An 18,913-nucleotide genomic window follows, 5' to 3' on the forward strand; every position below is an offset into this window, starting at 1 on the left:
GTCCAGTGTGCAGACGTAACGTCTGGCTTCTCTGGTTGAGGGTTTGTACCAAGCCAAGGCCAGACGAAATCCATCGAGAGCGGCATCAGTAAATACTGCATTGGCGTTGTGCTGATTGTGCCTATGAGAGAGGTGCTCTCTGGCTGAAGTGGCGTCATTTGCGGGGGGCGTGAAAGTCTTGGAGGGGTGCAGGGTAGGAAAACTCAAGGTGGTTGTTTCGCCTGGAGTGATGCGGGATTCTGTACAGACTCGTCGGGTGTCCCAAAGCAAGGTGTCTTGGCCCTGTATTGTGAGGTGCAGCCGGTTGTCCAATGACGACTGAGTGCCTCTGAGGATGTCCTCGATTGGCGGTAGGGGTGCAAGGTCCCGTAGCTTCCGTAGATCGGTGAACTTGGGAAGGCCCGTGATGGTCCGAAGGATGTGTCGGTGGAGAATTTGCACTGTCTTTTCAGCTGTTTTTGACAGGGTTACGACTGTACCCCCGTAGATGATCTTACCAATTGCAATAGATCTCAAAAGGATCGTGCAGGCTGTCTGTCGTGTTCCGCCGAACTTGTTGGAAACGCGTTTGATTGCGTGTAGGACCGCAGGCCATTGCTTTTTGAGTTCCATGATCCAATGACGGCCGGTGTTGCAGCTGTGTATAGGAATGCCGAGAATTCTGACATGTCCATGCTTAGTCTGAATTTCATGTTGTCCCAGTGTTAACGTGATTGCCTCCCCTGCTAGGAGGGCACTCCGCCTTCCATTGACACAGAGGAGTTCTGTTTTCTCCGGTGCTAAGGTAAGTCCTAGTTTTGGAAGAGTTTCCTCAAGTGCAATTAGCGCAGCCTGGAGCTCGGTGGCCATATCTTCAATATTCCCACTGTAGTCCCGTCCCTCTGTCCAAATGGTGATGTCGTCCGCATAAATGCTGTAGCGGGCACCAGTATTAGTTTCAAGCTCTTGGGCCACAGTAAGCATGGCTACATTGAAGAGCAGGGGACCCAAAATCGAACCCTGAGGGACACCGCGATCGAGATAATATGTCACAGGCTGGAGACTGCTGGTGCTCCGAAGTCGAATTGGTCGGGCCTCGAGGAATCTGGCAATCCAATCGAGAGCACGCTGACTGGGGTAAATCTTGGCCAGATTAGATAGAATGTGTTCCTGCTTGACATTGTCAAATGATTTTGTTATGTCGACTGCCAGGATGTAGTCTGGTGGTCCATTTCTTGCGGTTCGGTTCAGGACCCTCCGAAGCAGCCAGAGGTTATTATGAGTTCCCATGTTGGGTCTGAACCCGGCCTGAGACGGATGTAAGCCTGGCTTGCAATTTTCGATGTAGTGGGTTATCCTGGTGTGTATCATTCTTTCCACGAGTTTGCATATGGTTGGTGTCAGCGATATGGGGCGGAGATTGGTGACTTTTGACGGGTCTTTTCCCGGTTTAGGTATTGGATTAATAATTGAAAGGCGCATGTGTTCCGGGACAGTTCCCATGGTCCACTGCTCGTTTATGATTTTCAGCAGAGCTGTCTCAGTGTCTTCGGTTAAGTTTCGCAACATCTTTCAAGTAATACCGTCATGTCCCGGTGCTGAGTCACTTCTGCCATGCTTAAGGGCGGCATGAAGTTCTCCCAGCGTAAAGGGGTCGTCTAATTCTGCGTTTGTAAACTCGAGCTTGGCTGTTTCGATGGGAGCAGGTGGCGTAAGGCTGGCGTGAGGAAAAAAAGATTTAATGATTTCCTCTTCGAGCGTATCGGTGTCTTGGCGGAGAGTAAGAGTTTCTAGCGGAGAAGGACCTCTGCCTTTGTTGAGCATTTTCCGGACGATTGCCCACAGCTGCTTCATTTCTTTAGCTTTGCCAAGCCGCTCACAGGTAGAGACCCATTGAGCTCTACTGAGTTCTTCCCCGTGTTGCTTGATGAGCTTGTAGGTGTCTCTGATCTGACGGAGGGTTTGATATCTTTTACCGTTGGTCTTGTACATATGTGTCAGCTTATTAGCTTCCTTCCACAGTGCTACCATCTGAGAATCGGCTAGTTCCTTGTCTTCTTCGCCAACTGTTTCTTCGGTTGCAGAGCTCAGATTGCTTCGCATAAGCTGAACGAACTCTTCAATGGTGTCGAATTCGGCCCCTATGCCATCTCGGAAGTGAGACCAGTTTACGGCTCGGATGGTTGTACGCTGTTTTCGAATTTTTTTATTGATGGTGGTAACAATAATGGGATAGTGATCGCTGCCCCATGTTGAAGAATGCGTCTCCCAATGCTTGACTGCTTTCAGGGAGGAAATGGTCAAGTCAGGCGTAGTGTCGGCTTGTTTCGCATGGAGCCCTGCTCGGGTGTGTACTCCGCTTGTATTGCAGATATGAAGCGGTAATAGCTCCAGTTGATCAGCCAGGAGGCGTCCTCTCGAATCAGTGGTGGCATATCCCCAGATACTGTGCTTGGCGTTAAAGTCTCCCCCTATGATGATCTGGGTGCCACTGGCTTCGTGCACTAATTTTGGTATCCAGCTGTACTCGTCCGGCAATGTGGTGCCGCTATTCGGTCGGTAGTATACAGAGGCAACCACCAGCGAGTGCTGCCTGCTTTTGCCGGGGAGCCCAAGCTTGACTGCCACAATCTCTCTGTATTGATTGCTTTCCTGTGAAGTCTGCATGAGAATTGCAGTGCATTACTTGTGGACTAATACTGCTGCCTGGCCTTTCTGTGAGGAAACTGGGTCTATGCGCCTTCTGGAGCCGTGGGTAATAGTTGGGTGCATGAATGTGTGATAATTTTGCACCGAAACTTTGCCTCTTGTTTCCTGTAGAAGAATAATGAGGGGTTTCTATTGGTCTACATGATATCTTAATGCCTGGAAATTTTGAGAGATGCTCCTACAGTTCCACTGTATGCATATATTTGTTGGAGTCTTCATGATTAGTCTCTGCTGCGATGACGGGCGCGTCGGTAGTTTCTCTTGCATTCGTCTACGTTAGCTTTCAATTGGGCTAGCTCCCGCTCGTTGGCGTCTTTGTGTTCCTTAAGTAATTCGTCCTGTTTTTCTAAGGCCCGTTCTATTGCCTCCATGCGGGAGTTCATTTTCTCGAGCAATTTCGTGATTGTATCCAGTGGCAAGTCCGTTGAAACAGGGTTCCGTTGTTTAAGAGGGAGGGGTGAGTTTTGTGGCTCTTCTTGCATCGCGGGTAACTGTGTCTTGGGAGCCTCGGTTTTGGGTTCCTGCGCTACCTTCGATAGCACACTTGGTTGCGACGTAGCGTTAGATTTCGAGGGGCGTTCTAGGGAGGTTAAAAGAGGTTTCTTGGGGAGAGGTAATAAAGCTGAAGTTCTAGCCTTTGCGATTGGCTCTGGGATGATTGCTGGCTGTTCGCGGTGCCCTTGAGAGGCCTGCATCCAAGACATGATCTGTTTTTGCATTGCTTCAAATTTTTGCTGAATGAAGCTTTCCATCTGTTGTTGGAGCTTGCTAAGGGCACCTGCCGGGACAACCTGGGCTTGCTCGACACACGTGGCCATAGGCTCAGTCTTACTGTTGTTTACACTCATGTTCAAGGCCGTTACCTGGGAATATGACTTGAGGGGGGTTCCTGCATTCTTTGCTAACGCTGACGCAAGCTCTCTGGATTCAGCTTTAGCGGGAGGGTTTTTTTTTTTTTTTTTGGTGCTGAGGAAGTTTCGGCTTTCCAGGCTCTGGTTGGGCAGGTGGGATCCAGCGAAATGTGGCCTGCCGCTTGGCAGGCTACGCAGAATGGGGTCTCTTCACATTGCTTATCTTCCTCATGCATGCGACCGCAGTGACCACAAACAGCCCTTGAAGGGCAGAATTTGGCCATGTGCCCGAGTGCGTGACATCGTAAGCATGCCAGAGCCCTAGGCCGATGCTCATACACAGGGACAATTTCGTAGTCCAAGGAAAGTCTCTTGGGGGGACGTGGCGTGTCAAAGGTGATTAGAAGCATCCGTGACTTTCCCATGATTCGAAAACCCAGAATGTTAGCTGATTCACACCGAATGTGATTAGCAATGTATGCCTCGGTGTGCTCTGGCCTAATCTTCACGACTCCTTTGCTAGTGACCTCAGTAGGCTGGGTTGCGTCCACGATCTCAACAGGAATCCTGCGCGCCTCACCTGCCAATGCCGGGGGCAGAGTGAGTTCTCGCTGGGCTAATAAATTTTCCAAGTGTTGTTGATCCCTAATGGAAAGCCGAACTGCATTGGCTTTAGCGATGTACCTAAATGCTGAGTGTTCAGCTGCACCACTGCTGGGAGCCGTGTGTTCGATGAGGCGAGTGATAACTGCCTTGGGGATTGCTTGTACGGACATTTGGTTGAGTGGCCTGACGAGCGCGAGAAAGTGAGCCCTACTCACCCGTTCCGCTCGCAGTTCGCCCTGAAGTCGTTTCGTAGTGTATCTTCGGTACGTGACGGTGTTCCACTCTGATGGGTCCTCGTCTTCATCTTCCATGCTGTCCTCTGTGCTCGTCATCGTGAATGGCGCCGTCGGGGGTGCCGAGCCGGCCGCCCCCACGTGTGTGTTGACAGCTGTGTTGATATCCCGATGGTCCACGGTGGTTTCACTCGGTTGAGAAGCCGTGCTTGCTGTTGTGGAGCGCTCGAAAGGCTGATGAAGGGCCGCCGAGGGTGAAGGGGTGCTTATCGCGTCCATAGTTGCACTGCGCCGAGGCCTATCACCGGCCGGCGCGGCCGAACACCAGCTAAGCCTAGGCGTGGCTCGAATTCGCCCGCCGACGTGAAGCAAACGTTCTTCCAAAAAATTGCGGCGAATGGTCCAGAAAGAACACTGTCCATTCACTTCGGGTGTGTTCACGGTCCTCTGCACCAAAAATCGCGGACGCACTGTGAAAAAATTTCACTAAAACAGCGAAAAAATACAGAGCCCATGCAGGGCGTGTCTGGCGGGCATGGCTGCAGGTCAGGAAAAATCAGGTAATAAAAAAAAGTTCAGTCTCTCTAGATTACTTATCACGCAAATGGCGTCGTGTCCTCATACTGAGACACCATTACTCAATCCTGCTTTTCCCTATAAAAAATAATAAATATCCTGAGGCCGTTTACAAACAAGGAGGTGAAATATTAATTTTTGCACATAAAAGAGGTGTTTTTAGCCTTTATAAATGATTTACGCCGCAGTAAAATAGAACTTAGGACGGCAACAAACCGGAGCTCCCACAAACCTTGGTGGCGTCCATTTTGAAACGATGTTCATGAGTGCGGTTCCGCCATTCCACATCACATGGGGCTACCTTCCACTTCCGTAGGTTTCGAACATCTGCCGCACAACTCTGCAGCATGGACTCTTTTTGTTTTCACGATGAAAACGACGAAGAAATTCGCGTCTCCATACTGAGACACGGTGACTGAAAGGGTTATCTGTGTCCCAGGCAAAGCGCGTGTTCCATTCTTTATTTTTATGCCACACGGACTGTCTCATTCAGATAAGCAGACTGTTTCGCCCTAACGTCACTAGCCTAGAATAATCTTCTTTGATATACAATGTTCTGGATGTAAATCGACGGTCCGAGAACCACTCGCACCGAAAGATAAAAAGCCTGCAGAGCAGACGCCGCGTTATTCGACTCTCCGACGCTCGCATGCGCACGTCACTTTGTTGACTGCTACTTCACCGCCTGTGCATTCTTTGAGTTGTTAGGGGAGCACAAGTTCGTTCCAATAAACTTGTTTGCCTTGAAGACAACTGCGTTGTCTTTGTCTTCGTGACAATGTGGTGGCGAATTACCCTGCGACACTGTTTCGGTTTCAGTACGTTGCATACATTCAAAAAACAAGAAGTCCGAGAGCACCTAAACGCTTCCTATGGGTTGTGAATGCGAGAGTACGAATGTCCAGTTGAAATATTCAGACGCTTTGCTTCCGCCTCGCTTTGTCGAAGGGCTTTGTAATCTTAACGCATGAGACGTGTTGCATCGCGATCCGCCTTAACGCTTTAAACTCGGCCTTAACGCTTCTATAGAAGCGTTAGGGCTGATTTTAAAGAAAAATATAGGAGAAAACGCGTAGGAGATATATCTGTCTCCTACGCGTTGCGCCGCTCCCCGTTCCTGTCGCCGTGTAATGGAAGGGTTGCCGACGCTTGTGAATTCTGCTGCTGGTCCGTTTGCTCGTTAGGCTGCGATCTTCCGCTCCCTTTACCTGCAGTGTACTGGCGCGTACAGTCAGTGCTCGTTAGTGCCGACGTTAAGCTCGCGCAATGGGACGCTTTGTGCTACGGAACAAATGGTGCTACGAAACCTTCTCGCCACGCCCTCTCTCCCTATCACGGATTCTGGACAGGCACATTTCCAGGCTCGGGTACCCTCCTCGGAACGCATACGGGGCGTGCATATAGGGGCTGGAGGTAAACATCTACCGTGTTAAAACCACGTCCAGAGGTTGCGGTTTATTTCTTTCGAGCAGCGCAAGACGTCTTTTAATGACAGCAGTTTCCACAAGTCTGCATTACACGCGAATTTGATTCCAGTCGAAAAATAATGCTATAACTCGGACTAGCTTTTTCATCTCTAAAATTGTAAAAACGTTCGACGTATTACAAAAATAAGGACGGAACATATAAAACACTTCGACACAAATTGTGGCGCTACTCGCTGTTCCAGTGGTTAGTACGCTTCGTCGTTTTCTTTTTTTACCGTGTCCTACTTTAGTCAAATTTCGGTCGTTTAGTGATATTAGGGAGTTGAAACTCACCCGCAAACTCCATTGAAATGTTGTGACAGGCAGTGTGACCACGTGGGAAGTGAAGTGCGACACTGTAAATTTGTGTAAGCCGTATTCCTGAAATGAAGTAAGAGGATTAAACTCGATGCGATGGCGATATTACGAGAGGAGAGTTCTTTTCAAGGGGGAGGTTTCGTCACGTTCGCCACAAAAGGTATGCTAGCACGCATTAGGCAGGTTGTGAAAGGCCGTTTCCGGGTTTCAGCCTGACTTACTCCGAAAACAAAATTTAATTGGGACACTCTGAGACAATCTCGATGAACTCCAGCAAACAATCAATGCCGCCTGCAAAAGAAATCCGGAGAATAATTATGCCCAGCATACGATGCGACTATAAAGTTTGTTCCGTGCTACGGCGTCACGGAATGCAAACGTGACGTTCTACATTCTGCAGTGCCAAAGCGCAGCCGACATTTTTGACTAACATGGTCCGCATGTTGCTGTCATTCACTGAATTTGAGTATTTGGCTGTATGTATGGACGGGTCACTTGAGTGCTTAGTGGTGAAGCTGAACAACAAACTGACCACCTTTGCGCTCAGAGGGTAGTCACTCTAACGATGGGTGAGTCAAGACCGCTCACCGTGATGCCGTACTCTGCACGGTGCCACTTGTTCCTTTCGCTGCTGCCCAATGCAGCCTCCGGAGTGGTTGACAGCAATCGTCGCCTTCTCACTCCCTTAATCACCGGATGACCATCAGGCCCACGAGATTTACCCCGAAGGTATACATACATCTACCAAGTGCGTTGCTAAGATCTACACATACGTTCCTGCGTGTTTGGGCAAATATTCCACACTTTCAAATATCTCACCAAAAACTTATTTCTCGCTTCGTGTAAAATTTTACTTTGGAAATTTTGAATTTTGCTCGTACTTTGAAGTTTGAGACACGCAAAAAAGCCTAGCATTAGCTGTTAACTAGTGTGAAAATTAACCTAAAAGAAGTAGAAAGCGAGTCATAAAATCTCCACGGTTTATTGCGTAGCTGTCTTTGATTATTGTCCCAGAGGTTTCTCAGTGATGTCCAATGTCACTCAATGCTGTCACCAGCAAGGAAGGCCTTCATTTTTGGGAGGGAACATGTTGAAAGTTTGCGTTCTTCTACAGCAGGCAATGATGAGTCACGAAATGAGACTCAACTAGTGCACAAAAGTCTCAACAAATTTTTCAGCAACAAGCCCGTTCGCCCTTATATTTGCTACCCATTGTGCTCCTCACAACCTCTGAAGGTCTCCCTGGCAGAACTATTCGCCAAATCCTTTTGTTATATACAGGGTGTCCCAGCTATCATGCACCAAGTTTTAAAAAAAGAGTAATGGCGTAACTCGAAGAAAACCTAGTGGATAATGTTTGCAGTACTGTGAAGAAGCGGTGACTAATTTTTTCGTTAATGAAACTTAACTAATGATTTATAATTAATTATCTAACTCGATAATTACTGTCCTAATCACTGAAGTGTCAATGAGGCATTTGTAGGTATCGACGAGGGGCATCTAACTGCGGTATTTTCAGCGACGAAATAATTGCGTACTCATTTATTCTGACTGATAAAGAAAACCCGCGAAATATGAAAAATACCACGTGACGGCACTTCCGCGCGCATTGTAAAGCAGCGTCCTCAAATAAGCTGATTGAAAGCAACTGCTTCCGGTGTTACCCGCCCGAAGAGACAGCGCATCACCTTGATAAGGCGCTTGTGCAGATAAGGCACGAACTCGGTGGCGATTTCTTCTTTCTTTCTTTTGTTTATTTCATTCTGGCTAACTCAGAGGCAGCCTGTTTGAGGGCGCTGCTTTACGATGCGCGCGGACGCGCCGTCATGTGGTATTTTTCATATTTCGCGGGTTTTCTTTAACAGTCAGAATAAATGTGTACGCAATTAGTTCTTCGCTGAAAATACCGCAGTTAGATGCCCCTCGTGGGTACCTACAAGTGCCTCATTGACACTTTAGTGATTAGGACAGTACTTCGCGAGTTAGATAATTAATTACAATGAATTAATTAAGTGTCATTAACGAAAAAAATGCTGTCCGCTTCTCCACAGTACTGCAAACATTATCCACTAGGTTTTGTTCGAGTTACGCCATTACTCTTTTTTTAAATCTTGGTGCATGATAGCTGGGACACCCTGTATATATCTGCGCCGTATATAGAAAAGCGATAAAAGATTTGTTCATTTTCAGTGTTCCCGTATTGGCAACAGATATCTGATATTCGCTTCGTTAAAAAAAGAATTCTGCTTCCGCGATTGTTCCGCGGATGCTGAACGCTACTCCGCAGCAACCCCATACTGAGGTTAGCGGTATTGTAAATAAGTGAATAAATATGTAAAATACATTAAAAGTTGTTCAATTTCACATCGAGAAGAGGAACTACTATTCGTACTTCGAAAATAATCTTTAATCTGTAAGGGCGTAAACAAAGCGAGTGGATACCCGCCGCGGTGGCTCAGTGGCTAAGGCGTTGCGCTGCTGAGCACGAGGTCGCGGGTTCGATTCCCGGCCGCGGCGGCCGCTTTTCTGATGGAGGCGAAAAGCAAAAATGCCCGTGTGTACGAGATTTCGGCGCACGTTAAAGATCCCCAGGTGGTCAAAATTAATCCGGAGCCCTCCACTACGGCGCGCCTCATCGCCTGCGTTGCGTCGGCGCGTTAAACCCTACAATCAATCAAAGCGAGTGGATGAGAAAGAAGGACCATGTGGTTGTTGACACCGCGAATTTCTGCAGCGAGCGCAGACTAAGACAAGCTTGTAAAAGTACCGCGCAGCAAACTTCCCTGTCTAGCTTAGTGGCGATGGCATAAACAGCGTATTTTTAAGGCAATTTTTGGTACTTGTTCTCTTTACGTCACGAAAAACCATTTGCCCGATTTTTTTTTTTCCTGAAATCAGACAAGCTTTGTTTTTATTTTTCCCACTGCGAAATCATCGTGGCAAATGTCCACCTATAGCATGAGTGGGAGGCAAGCATCCTTTCTCGCGGCATGTCAGCAAACAATCCCCCGAGAGCGTGCGCCTAGATTTCACTTACCCCGCCATTCCCAAAGAAAATGGCGGAGGCAGCTTTCGCATTATCGTACCGAGCTGGAAATTTGAGCGCTCAGGTTATTGCGAAAAATATGAATACATCGTATAAATATCTACGTCGTCCTTGTGCCGGTGAAAGGAGTGTTTGCGAATTATTGCGCAAGACAAACTACAAGTACGGCTCTTTGGACTGCAGGTGAGAGCCTCCTTGATGTCATCGGCGGCTCCAGCAGGGCGCCGAATATAGTGCTCCGAAACCTGGCACCGTGTCTTGCAGAACTTTCGATGAAATCCCTGTTATGGCGGCCGTTCTTTTATTTAGCAACGGATGGAGCACCGAGCGGCCACGACCTCGGAAACGCTTGCATCTCTATGTTATTTTGCATATAAGTCGGGCGACATGTAATTGCGTCGACAGGATCATCCGTCAAGGGCATTACAGCTCGGTGCCAAGCGCGCATCGCCTTGACTCCTGTCAAAGCTTCGCATGCTGTGCCTTGGCGAGACGAGAAACGAGATTTAGGCGACAGCGCGGCCCCGAACACGTCTTGTGCGAAGCCGCCCATCCGGTTCCTTCCTAAACTGGCGTGTCATACTTGGTACCGCGCTGCATATAGAATAGGCAGCGTTCACTCATAGAAACCGTTGTAATGGCGCCTTATCGCGACTTTCTTGCCTGAGTGAACGAATCGCAAGATTAAAGTAACGTGAGACCTCAATAAAACCGACAGCGCCAGGGCAAACAAAGAGCGAGAAGTGTTCTCTTTGTCAAGAGTCAGCTTGGGGTTAATATTTTCCCTGCTATTCTGAATTCCCCCTCCACTCGAGCCTCCATTCGAGGAGATTTTTGAAATCGATTTTCGCATGTGAACGCATTGCGGTATCCTCCACTCAGCCGAATCAAGGAAGCACATAGAGTGGAGGAAATGCTCAGAATACGGTCATTATGATTCATTGTGGCGCTAATTGTGAACGTTCCACTTTTCTTCGCAATCAAAGTTAGTGCGTGTAGAAACGTTAGCTTCTTATATTGTGGTACCTACCCGTACTTTAATCTGAGCAGGAATTTAAAATGCAAGAAAAAGTGTATTTACGCAACATTTACGGGCGTGATAATATTCACGTCGCTCGTTCATGTCACCTGTTGAGCACAGCCGGCAATGAGGGTGCTACAGTAAAGCGTCGTTAACTTGGAACTTTTCGAATATTTAACTGCGCTTAGTGGCGAGAAAATATGGTGAAAACGTAGAGGATAAACACAGGAGGAGTGTAAACTTTGGCGGTCGTCTTCTGTAGGTTGTGTTTTTACCCTCTTTGCTTACCCCTCAGGGCAGTAAAATATCGATCAGTGCTTTTTCTTTAAATCTTTTAGAGGTTTTTCACGCCAAAGCTACACCTAGGCTAAAAGGCCGCCGTATACGGGAGGGCTCGGGATTATATTTGACCACCTGGGGATATGTAATGTGCACCGAAGTCTTGACACACGGGCGTTTTCTCTTTTCGCCTCCACCAAAAGAAAGTATGGCGCAAATTGCACTACTGCTGCAAGACTGGAAAAACGGCGGAGCTGGGGGTCTACCTAGCTTCTTCCGGTTTCGCTAAGTTTTGTTAGGTTTCGCGATGTTCTTGGTAGGCTAGCCTAAGTGTTGGGGGGTGAGGCCAAGTTTAGCCGGATTTTACACGGCTGTTCTGGTCGGTCCACCACATTGACAGCGGCTCTCAGGGGGGAAAGAAGCTAGGTCGACCTCCAGCTCCGCTTTTTCTCCAGCCTTGCACCACTAGTGCAAGCTGCGCCAATTTTTTTTGCGTTTAAGTATCCCAAGAAAGACTATCACCTTTATTAAACTGATATAATAAGGGGTGCGCATACGCATATGGCCCTTCTGCGCACACGCGAGCAGGCGCGAAAGCCGGCTTCACTGTTATAATACCCTATCTGCGGTTGTGCACCTTTACATGCGGCGCAGTTTTTCTTTTCTTAGTTTTTTTATTATTTTTTGCTAATTCCACCTGACCAAGCTCAAGCTCGAACAGCTCCGCCGTTAAAAAATCCGCCGCGACCAGAGTGGGACCCGCGTCTTCGGGCTCAGCACAACGCCTTAGGCCGCGGCGGGTATAAGTCTGTATCAACTAGTCCCCATCACAGCGTTGCTTTTAATATGAAGAGGTTTTGTCGATTATCTCTAAAAGAGTAAGTTTGTTGGCCGGTTTCGAGACCGTATAAATTCGAAAAATTTTCCGGAATTTTAAACGAACAGATGATGATGTGAAGCGTTATTCCGCTACTCGCCCAGCAGCTCCGTGCCGGCACGTACACCCAAGAGAAAAAGATTACGGACCACGAAAGCAGCAATTTTGGGTTATTTCTCTGCCGCGCGGCAGCCCGGGGTACTATGTGCCATATTTTTCATTACTTCAGTAACTATACGACATCTCACATGCACACGGCAGTTTGTCGGGCTGCTACCGGAAGAGAAATAACCTAAAATTTCCGTTTTCCTGGTCCGTAAACTTTTGATCGTGGCTGTACATTGGTGGTCGAGCATTGCTGAGGGGTTGCCAGGACGCAATGCATGCTGTTTGAGCTTCAATAAATGCCTGTGAACATTTGGTGAGGGTGGATTAGCAGTTTCTTTAGGAAAAACTCTTGAATAGGCGGTCTATGTTGTGATCAATCTCCTCCAGTGGCTCCAAGGTATGGCCAATCCACCCTCTGTAAATGTGTGCCATAGGGAAGGAAAATCAATAAAAACACATAGCCATCATCATCGTCATCATCGTCATCATAAAATGGCTCTTTCAAATGAAAGGTCAACAAACAGCGGGTCTAACCACAAGCTAATCATATAAGTCATCAAGCATGTACCCAAAGTTCTAGCGAATCTGAATACTGAACGATGCGAAACAACAGTTGAAGTCGGACGTTTCACGTTTTAGTCACAGTTGCCTACCAACAATTTGCACCTAATTCTTGATTTAGTGTTATTACACTGCTTATAAACAAATTGCCTGTTGAAATGTACAGCCCATGATTAAGCCCTTTTCTCTCTTTTTTCGTGTTATCTTTCAGAGACCCATGAGCCACCGCCCGAAGGTAAGAAGCCTCACATCCATTTCGTTTTTTTTAATTTAATTGCTTTGAAGGGACACTGAAGTGAATTTGTCAAACTCCCGTTTTTGCTTGCACTGCGTAGACTGGCTCAAATTAGCACACTTTTCATCGTTTATCCGGTTGACAAATCCGTAATTATTTTACAAAGCGCGAAAGAAGAAAAACTACCATGCGCGGTTTGCGGCGGCCGCACCAACTAAGGCTGTGACGTTGGGAGGAGGGGCGCCGTGATTGGACGATGCCCAAGGTTAGCAATGAAACAAGTTTCGGTTTCGGTTCTGTAAAACATTAACCAATGGCGTTGCTGGATGGGCATTCTCAATATCTCAGTAATCATCGTACCGCGCTTCTGCCATGTTGTCGGCTGTAAAATGCACAAGATAAGCCTCCCAGGACGGCTTGTAGTCGTAGCATTCACTAGCCGAGACCTACGCAGTGCATGAACGCCCTCCGCGTACCCTCAGACGCCCAAATGTCATGCGCTTTTCCCCCATATTTGGAGCTTGCCTCCCTCATGCCTGTATCGTAAAAAGCGTGTTCGTACCAGGCCAAGGGTCTGTTCATTCTGGCCTGTGCCCACTGCCTGCAAGCAGTCGGTGCTTATGGCAACAGCACACCAACGAGAACTCGCTAGCACGCCAGTGCCAGCCTGCGCGCGTTTTGTGAACTAGTTCGTGGAGCCATGAACGTTGCGGCCCCAAAAAAGGTAAACTCAATATAGAAAACATCGGCGGAAAACGAAAAAGTTAAATTACAGAAAAAAAAAGCACGTACCCGCGGGGATTCGAACTCCTGACTTGCAAAACACTTGCGGTGGCATATCTAGCGCCCCAAACAACTCGGCCACGGAGCTGGCTGCGCTGGTCATGGTAATATAGGGTACATATTGTACAACCGGATTACACTTTTATTTAGTTTTGGCATTTCAAGCAGCGTAGGTGACTATTTGTTGTACTACGCTCGTGCAGTAAGCGTCGCCCGAGTTTCCACAGTAGCTCACGTCTAGCAATTGCATTTCGTAGACGTAAAAGCGTTCGCAGATGCGTAGTCGTGCTGCTGACCGCTGTGCACTCTTGCTCCGTGCCGCTGTGCTTGTTCGCCCAGCTCAAAAAAGTGCTCTCCGCGCCCTAGTTTTACGCTGTACGGTAAAAATATCAGTTGATTTTATTTCCTTAGTACCTATATTGACTTCGCTGACTCTTCTCCCGCCTTCAAGAGGCCTTATATTTTCCTACTGGCGTACCAGTCAGCGAAGCGTCGCATGTGGGCTTGTGCAGCGCTTGTGTGAAGCGACCTTGACTTGGAGCTAGATACAGTGTACAAACAAACCAAGTAAAGAAAAGCACATTCTTTCATTCACAAACGTGTCCTGGCTTCGTTTCAACTAAGCGAACGAATTGCGACGACCCGTCGGCGGCCGGCAGACGAAACGCTGGGCCGACTGACTCTGTCTGAAGGCCGGGGAGCCGTGCAGTAGCGCAGCCAGCCAATTGCCAGCTCATCCCCTCCTGACGTCACACGAAAACGCCACAGAAAATGGGCGAGCGTAAAGAGAGGAGGACAGCATTTTCGAATTAGTTTTTCTACTAAATAAAATCGCGTAAACGCGCCTAGAGTGGTCGAAACATGGCCTGGGGACTCCGGACTACAATTTGCGCTAGTAATCCCGCAATGTTTACATATAACTTCAGTGTCCCTTTAAGATTGAAGGTGCTTTTTTCGCCCACATAAAAAAACGTTCATAAATGCCATTGATTCGCCACCATGCTTCTTCTCGTCCTTACAATCAAAATTGTATATTCTCGGGTGTAATGATAAACAAAAAGTTGCCCACCCTGCGAAAATCTGCGTTTAATCTAAATATAAAACTAACTGAACAATAATAAATTACGTATATATCTGGTTAATGTCGTATTATAGCTGTAGTTAGCGTTCTGTGGTCATATGCCACAGGGAGTGCTGTAAAAATGACGCTTTGCTTTCAGGTCTTCTTTCACAGCATGCGATAGCCTTTGTCAAAAGTTAAAAAACTGTGGTTGATTCCTCTGTCATAGGAAGCGGTAAAACACGAAAGTGAAGCAGCGAAACCTGCAGCTGAGCATGATTTGCGGGTCGGCGGCTGTCTTGTGGGTGTGCTTGGCGAGCGAAGTCCTGCTGGCGGGTCGCTTCGGCAAAGGTGTACTGGCGTCATTTCCGTGACGGATATGACGTTAGTAAAATCTAAACTTAAATATTGTGTAGAGCACTGTATCCTCACCATACTGGCGTTATTTTAGTGAGAAACACTATAGTTTTTTTAGTAAGAAAATATTTAGGACGAGATCGGGCAGGGCTACTTTCCACATTGCATAGTGGGTTAACTTTGTGAACCTGTAAATAAAAGCGAAAATTTTTCTAAGTCTTGGTAATTTTTTGGCCGAATATTTGCAGACTTTGCTGCTAGATTCAGAAAAACTGAACTCGGCATACTTATATTTTTGGAGAAAATATTTCTCAATGTTAGTAGCGAGAGCAATGTCGTTCAAAAGTGGCACTTGGATTTTTTTTTTTACGCATTGGCCTAAAGGCTAAGCTACCTAGCTTTTTATACTTGTTTACCCGGGGCTGCTGAACACTTCTTACCCTGCTCATTGCTATAGAAAGCAAACTTTTTAAAATACTGCTTCGTAAAGGGCGCCAAAAAATGAAAAGTTCTAAAAAAAAGCCACTTCTTGACGTCATTTAAAAAAAACGTTTATCAATTTTCACGATATTTACACAAAATGACACCCAATAAAGGAGCATTCTAGAAAGATAAAAATGTATAGCATTATTTTTGTTCGAACTTGAAAAAATGACGTCACATTCAACAGATTTTTTTTGTCCGATCAACGGTTGAATTGCAGTTAGCGCTGAACAAAGACAAATAATTATGGCTGTTTTTACAGATTTAAGAAAAATAAAGCAACTAGTATAAATAAAACTTATGAGAGTAGTCACATATTTACCCATTGTTCAGCTTGTTAGCTGCCGAAGGAATTAAGATAACTGTGAGGTGTTCAGCTTGTTTCTTCTACTGGAGTAAAGTTGCCATTTTAACAATATTTCTTTATCGCCTCGCCTTAACTGTGTCAGAAACCCATATTTTGCGTTTGTGACGCTGCTTGATGGCACATTCAATGTAATTAATTACCCCATTTACAAGCTAGTAACCATGCTGCTGGTACTGAGGATGTTTGACCTGCCACCGTCGCTGTCAAGGGTGTATTTGCGTTCCACCTGGTACATACGAAGTTATAACTGCAAAAACACTTAGCCTTTTCAACTGTCCGCGTTTCAGGCTCCCGGGGATGGTTAATAAATTTGCTTTTAATTCCTATTTCATGGTTAGGATACAGTGTTCTACAAAACATTAAAGTTTAATCTCAAACAAAAATGGTCATGGTACCGCTTTGGCTATGCTTATCTGAACACACCATGCTTCGTTCGGCCATCCAGACAGCATTAAACCAATAAAGCAAGGAAGTATACGGTATAGCCCACTTATAGATAACGCGGTTATAACAAAATCACGGCTATAACGAACAAATCGTCGCTTCCCGTTACCATTCATATACACAGATTTTATGTCCAGATATAGCGAAAAGCGGATATGGCGAACTGATTTTCGTTCGGTGATGCGTTCGTTATAAGCGGGCTGTACTGTAGCTCTTTTTTTAGATGCGACGCATCTCTTGCTCTGAGGCATGTCGCTCCTGCGTCGGCGTCGGCGTCGGCGGCGTCCGCACGCCACCTGCGCATGCGCGCCTCTCCTCCGCTCTTCTCTCCGACAGCTGCATGCAACACTCTCACTCCGTCTCATTAGCATAACAGCTGCGCATGTGCGCTTCGCTACGCTCGTGTCTGCTCCGGCGCCGCAAGCGCGCGCATGCGCGACTCTCCTCCGCTGTCTCCTCTCCTTCAGGCGCTGTGAATATAAAGCGGGTATCGCGCTGCGGCGGTTCAGTCAAGCACTCGCTCTCGCTCGAAAAACGGCAACCAGTCTCTCTCTCAGTAAAAGAATGAAAATTACGCCCATCTTCCCGCGTAGGAGAACACCTGCATGTGATGGAATGCATCCTACGCGTTCACAACACGTTTCACCCGATTTCGAGAATCAACCCAATGGAAACGCCAATTGAACCCCCCGATGCGTCGCATCACATCAGGGTTCCCTCGCGAGAAGATGGGCGTAATTTTGTATAGAAATGCAGTTGAGCCTAGACCAGCTGCATTAGACTACGTCAGTGACAAGAAAAACCCCAGTGGGCCATGAACTTCTTCTGACAGAAAAAAAGAGAAAGAGTGTTGTTATAGATTCTGTCAGAATTGGGAAGCGGCATCGTTCCGCTTCCAACAAAAGCCCGTTTAGTTTGTACTTCTTTGGATGATCAAAATGCTTGAATGACCAATATATCTCACGTAAATAGTTTGGTAACCAGAAGTATTTTTATAAAATAAAACGGGCGAAGAAGAAAGCGTAATTTAAGTGGGGATATTTTTATATACCCTCAAAGCGGGCAAAGAAAGAGCAACACAGGTAACAAGACGGGCCGAGACAGTAACGTTTTTGCCGGCTAGGCGATGTCCCCAAGGCCGCCAAAGCCAAATTATTCATTTTCGATCATTGGAGAACGCTTCAGCCAACATGAGATGCCTCTAGGATAAACATAAGACCCACTTCAGTCTGGGACGAACGCACCTTTGATTGGCCCAACTTGTGTAGGTGCAGGCCGTCTTGAGCCCCCTTTTCAGGTCATTCCTGGGATTTTAACGCGAAAGCATTATATGTCCCATGAGACGTAAAAACTCGGGGTTTGAGTCGTAAAAATTTGGTTGGAAGAATCCACGTGCCGAGGGCCGTTATCGAAATGAAAAAAGAAAACAGTGGCAGAAGCAGGAATCGCACCCCGGACGGGCGGTAACAGACATGTGACTTGCCGCAACTCCACGCTGACGACACATGGCACACGGCTTTCGAGGAAAATTAAACATGGATTATAGGCATCCTACTACATACGCTTGTCAAACTATTCTAAAGGAATTGCGAAGACCCCTTCTCGATTCTGGGTCGCGCAAGGCGGAACCGAATCCCACCTATGCGCTCGATTGAAATCCAGTAGGCTTGCTTCGCGACAATCAACGCGACAAGTTGAGCAGTGACATCTAATCATGAAGCCCCGCATACGATTTCATGCGAAAACGTGGTTTGCTGTCTGTGGCGTTACGCAATGTTTACGTTCGCAAACCCCTGTACAGATCCTGTTTTTGTAGTCAAATCGTGTATACTCGTGTTCGGCCGTGCCCCTTCTTTGCTCTTTGTTTTCGGGGTGTAATTGTTTGTAACCAACTAAACTAAGCTCTGACATCAGTACGCTGCGTGTGGTCACTTGCAGTCTCTGTAACCTTTTGTCGCAGTAATTTATCTTGCAAGGGCGTTTTGCCAGGCCCACAAGAGTGCCATAGAAAGTGCCGGTGGGGGAGGCTTTTACGGGCACTGCAAGCTTTTATTCGAGCTGAATTACCGCCGATGCTTCCTTGCTCTGCTCTCTACATTCTCCGACAGTGCCAAACAAATGCCCTGAAAAAATCTCGATGGTGTAAGCAAACAGAGGCGGGTTGCCGCACAGACAAATGTCTGCGGTGGCGCGAGGTCTCGCGTATCATTTCAGGGCGGTCCGGTGGCTTCCGTACGGGCGCCAGAGCAATCAGTCTAGCAGCATTGAAAAAAATGACCTCCGCCATTGTTTGCATCATCACGCTTCCCTTGCTTACCGCGGCGAGGCCTTCATCCCTGCGCGGCTCAGCGAAAATTGGCCATTATTAATGGGCCCCGAGAGCGGCTCACTTGACCTCCTCAATCGGATTCGCCGCAGCCCAAACCTCAGGTGGGCGGGGAGAGAGAAGGCTCTTTTTTTTCCTTCACGCCACGCCGGCCGCACGCGCTGAATTGAGGTGCGCGTGCCCGGAGTAACGCGGCCGGCGGCAACAACAGGAGCAGTGGTGGCGGCT

The 18,913-nt window shown here is 47.4% G+C and overlaps 1 protein-coding gene across 2 annotated transcripts in view; it reads left to right on the forward strand.

Moving 5' to 3' along the window:
- LOC144155606 (neuropilin and tolloid-like protein 1) overlaps nt 1-18,913 on the forward strand; it is a 416,637-nt gene that overhangs the window by 359,919 nt on the left and 37,805 nt on the right. For both annotated transcript variants that reach the window (XM_077687151.1, XM_077687152.1), the window contains one exon: nt 12,842-12,865. In XM_077687151.1, the coding sequence (XP_077543277.1) occupies nt 12,842-12,865 (24 nt within the window). The remainder of the gene's footprint in view (nt 1-12,841; nt 12,866-18,913) is intronic.

Source organism: Haemaphysalis longicornis, unplaced genomic scaffold (genome assembly GCF_048455015.1).
Source record: "Haemaphysalis longicornis isolate Haplotype H1 unplaced genomic scaffold, Haemaphysalis longicornis Haplotype H1 scaffold_1, whole genome shotgun sequence".
NCBI classification, from domain to species: Eukaryota; Metazoa; Arthropoda; class Arachnida; order Ixodida; family Ixodidae; genus Haemaphysalis; species Haemaphysalis longicornis.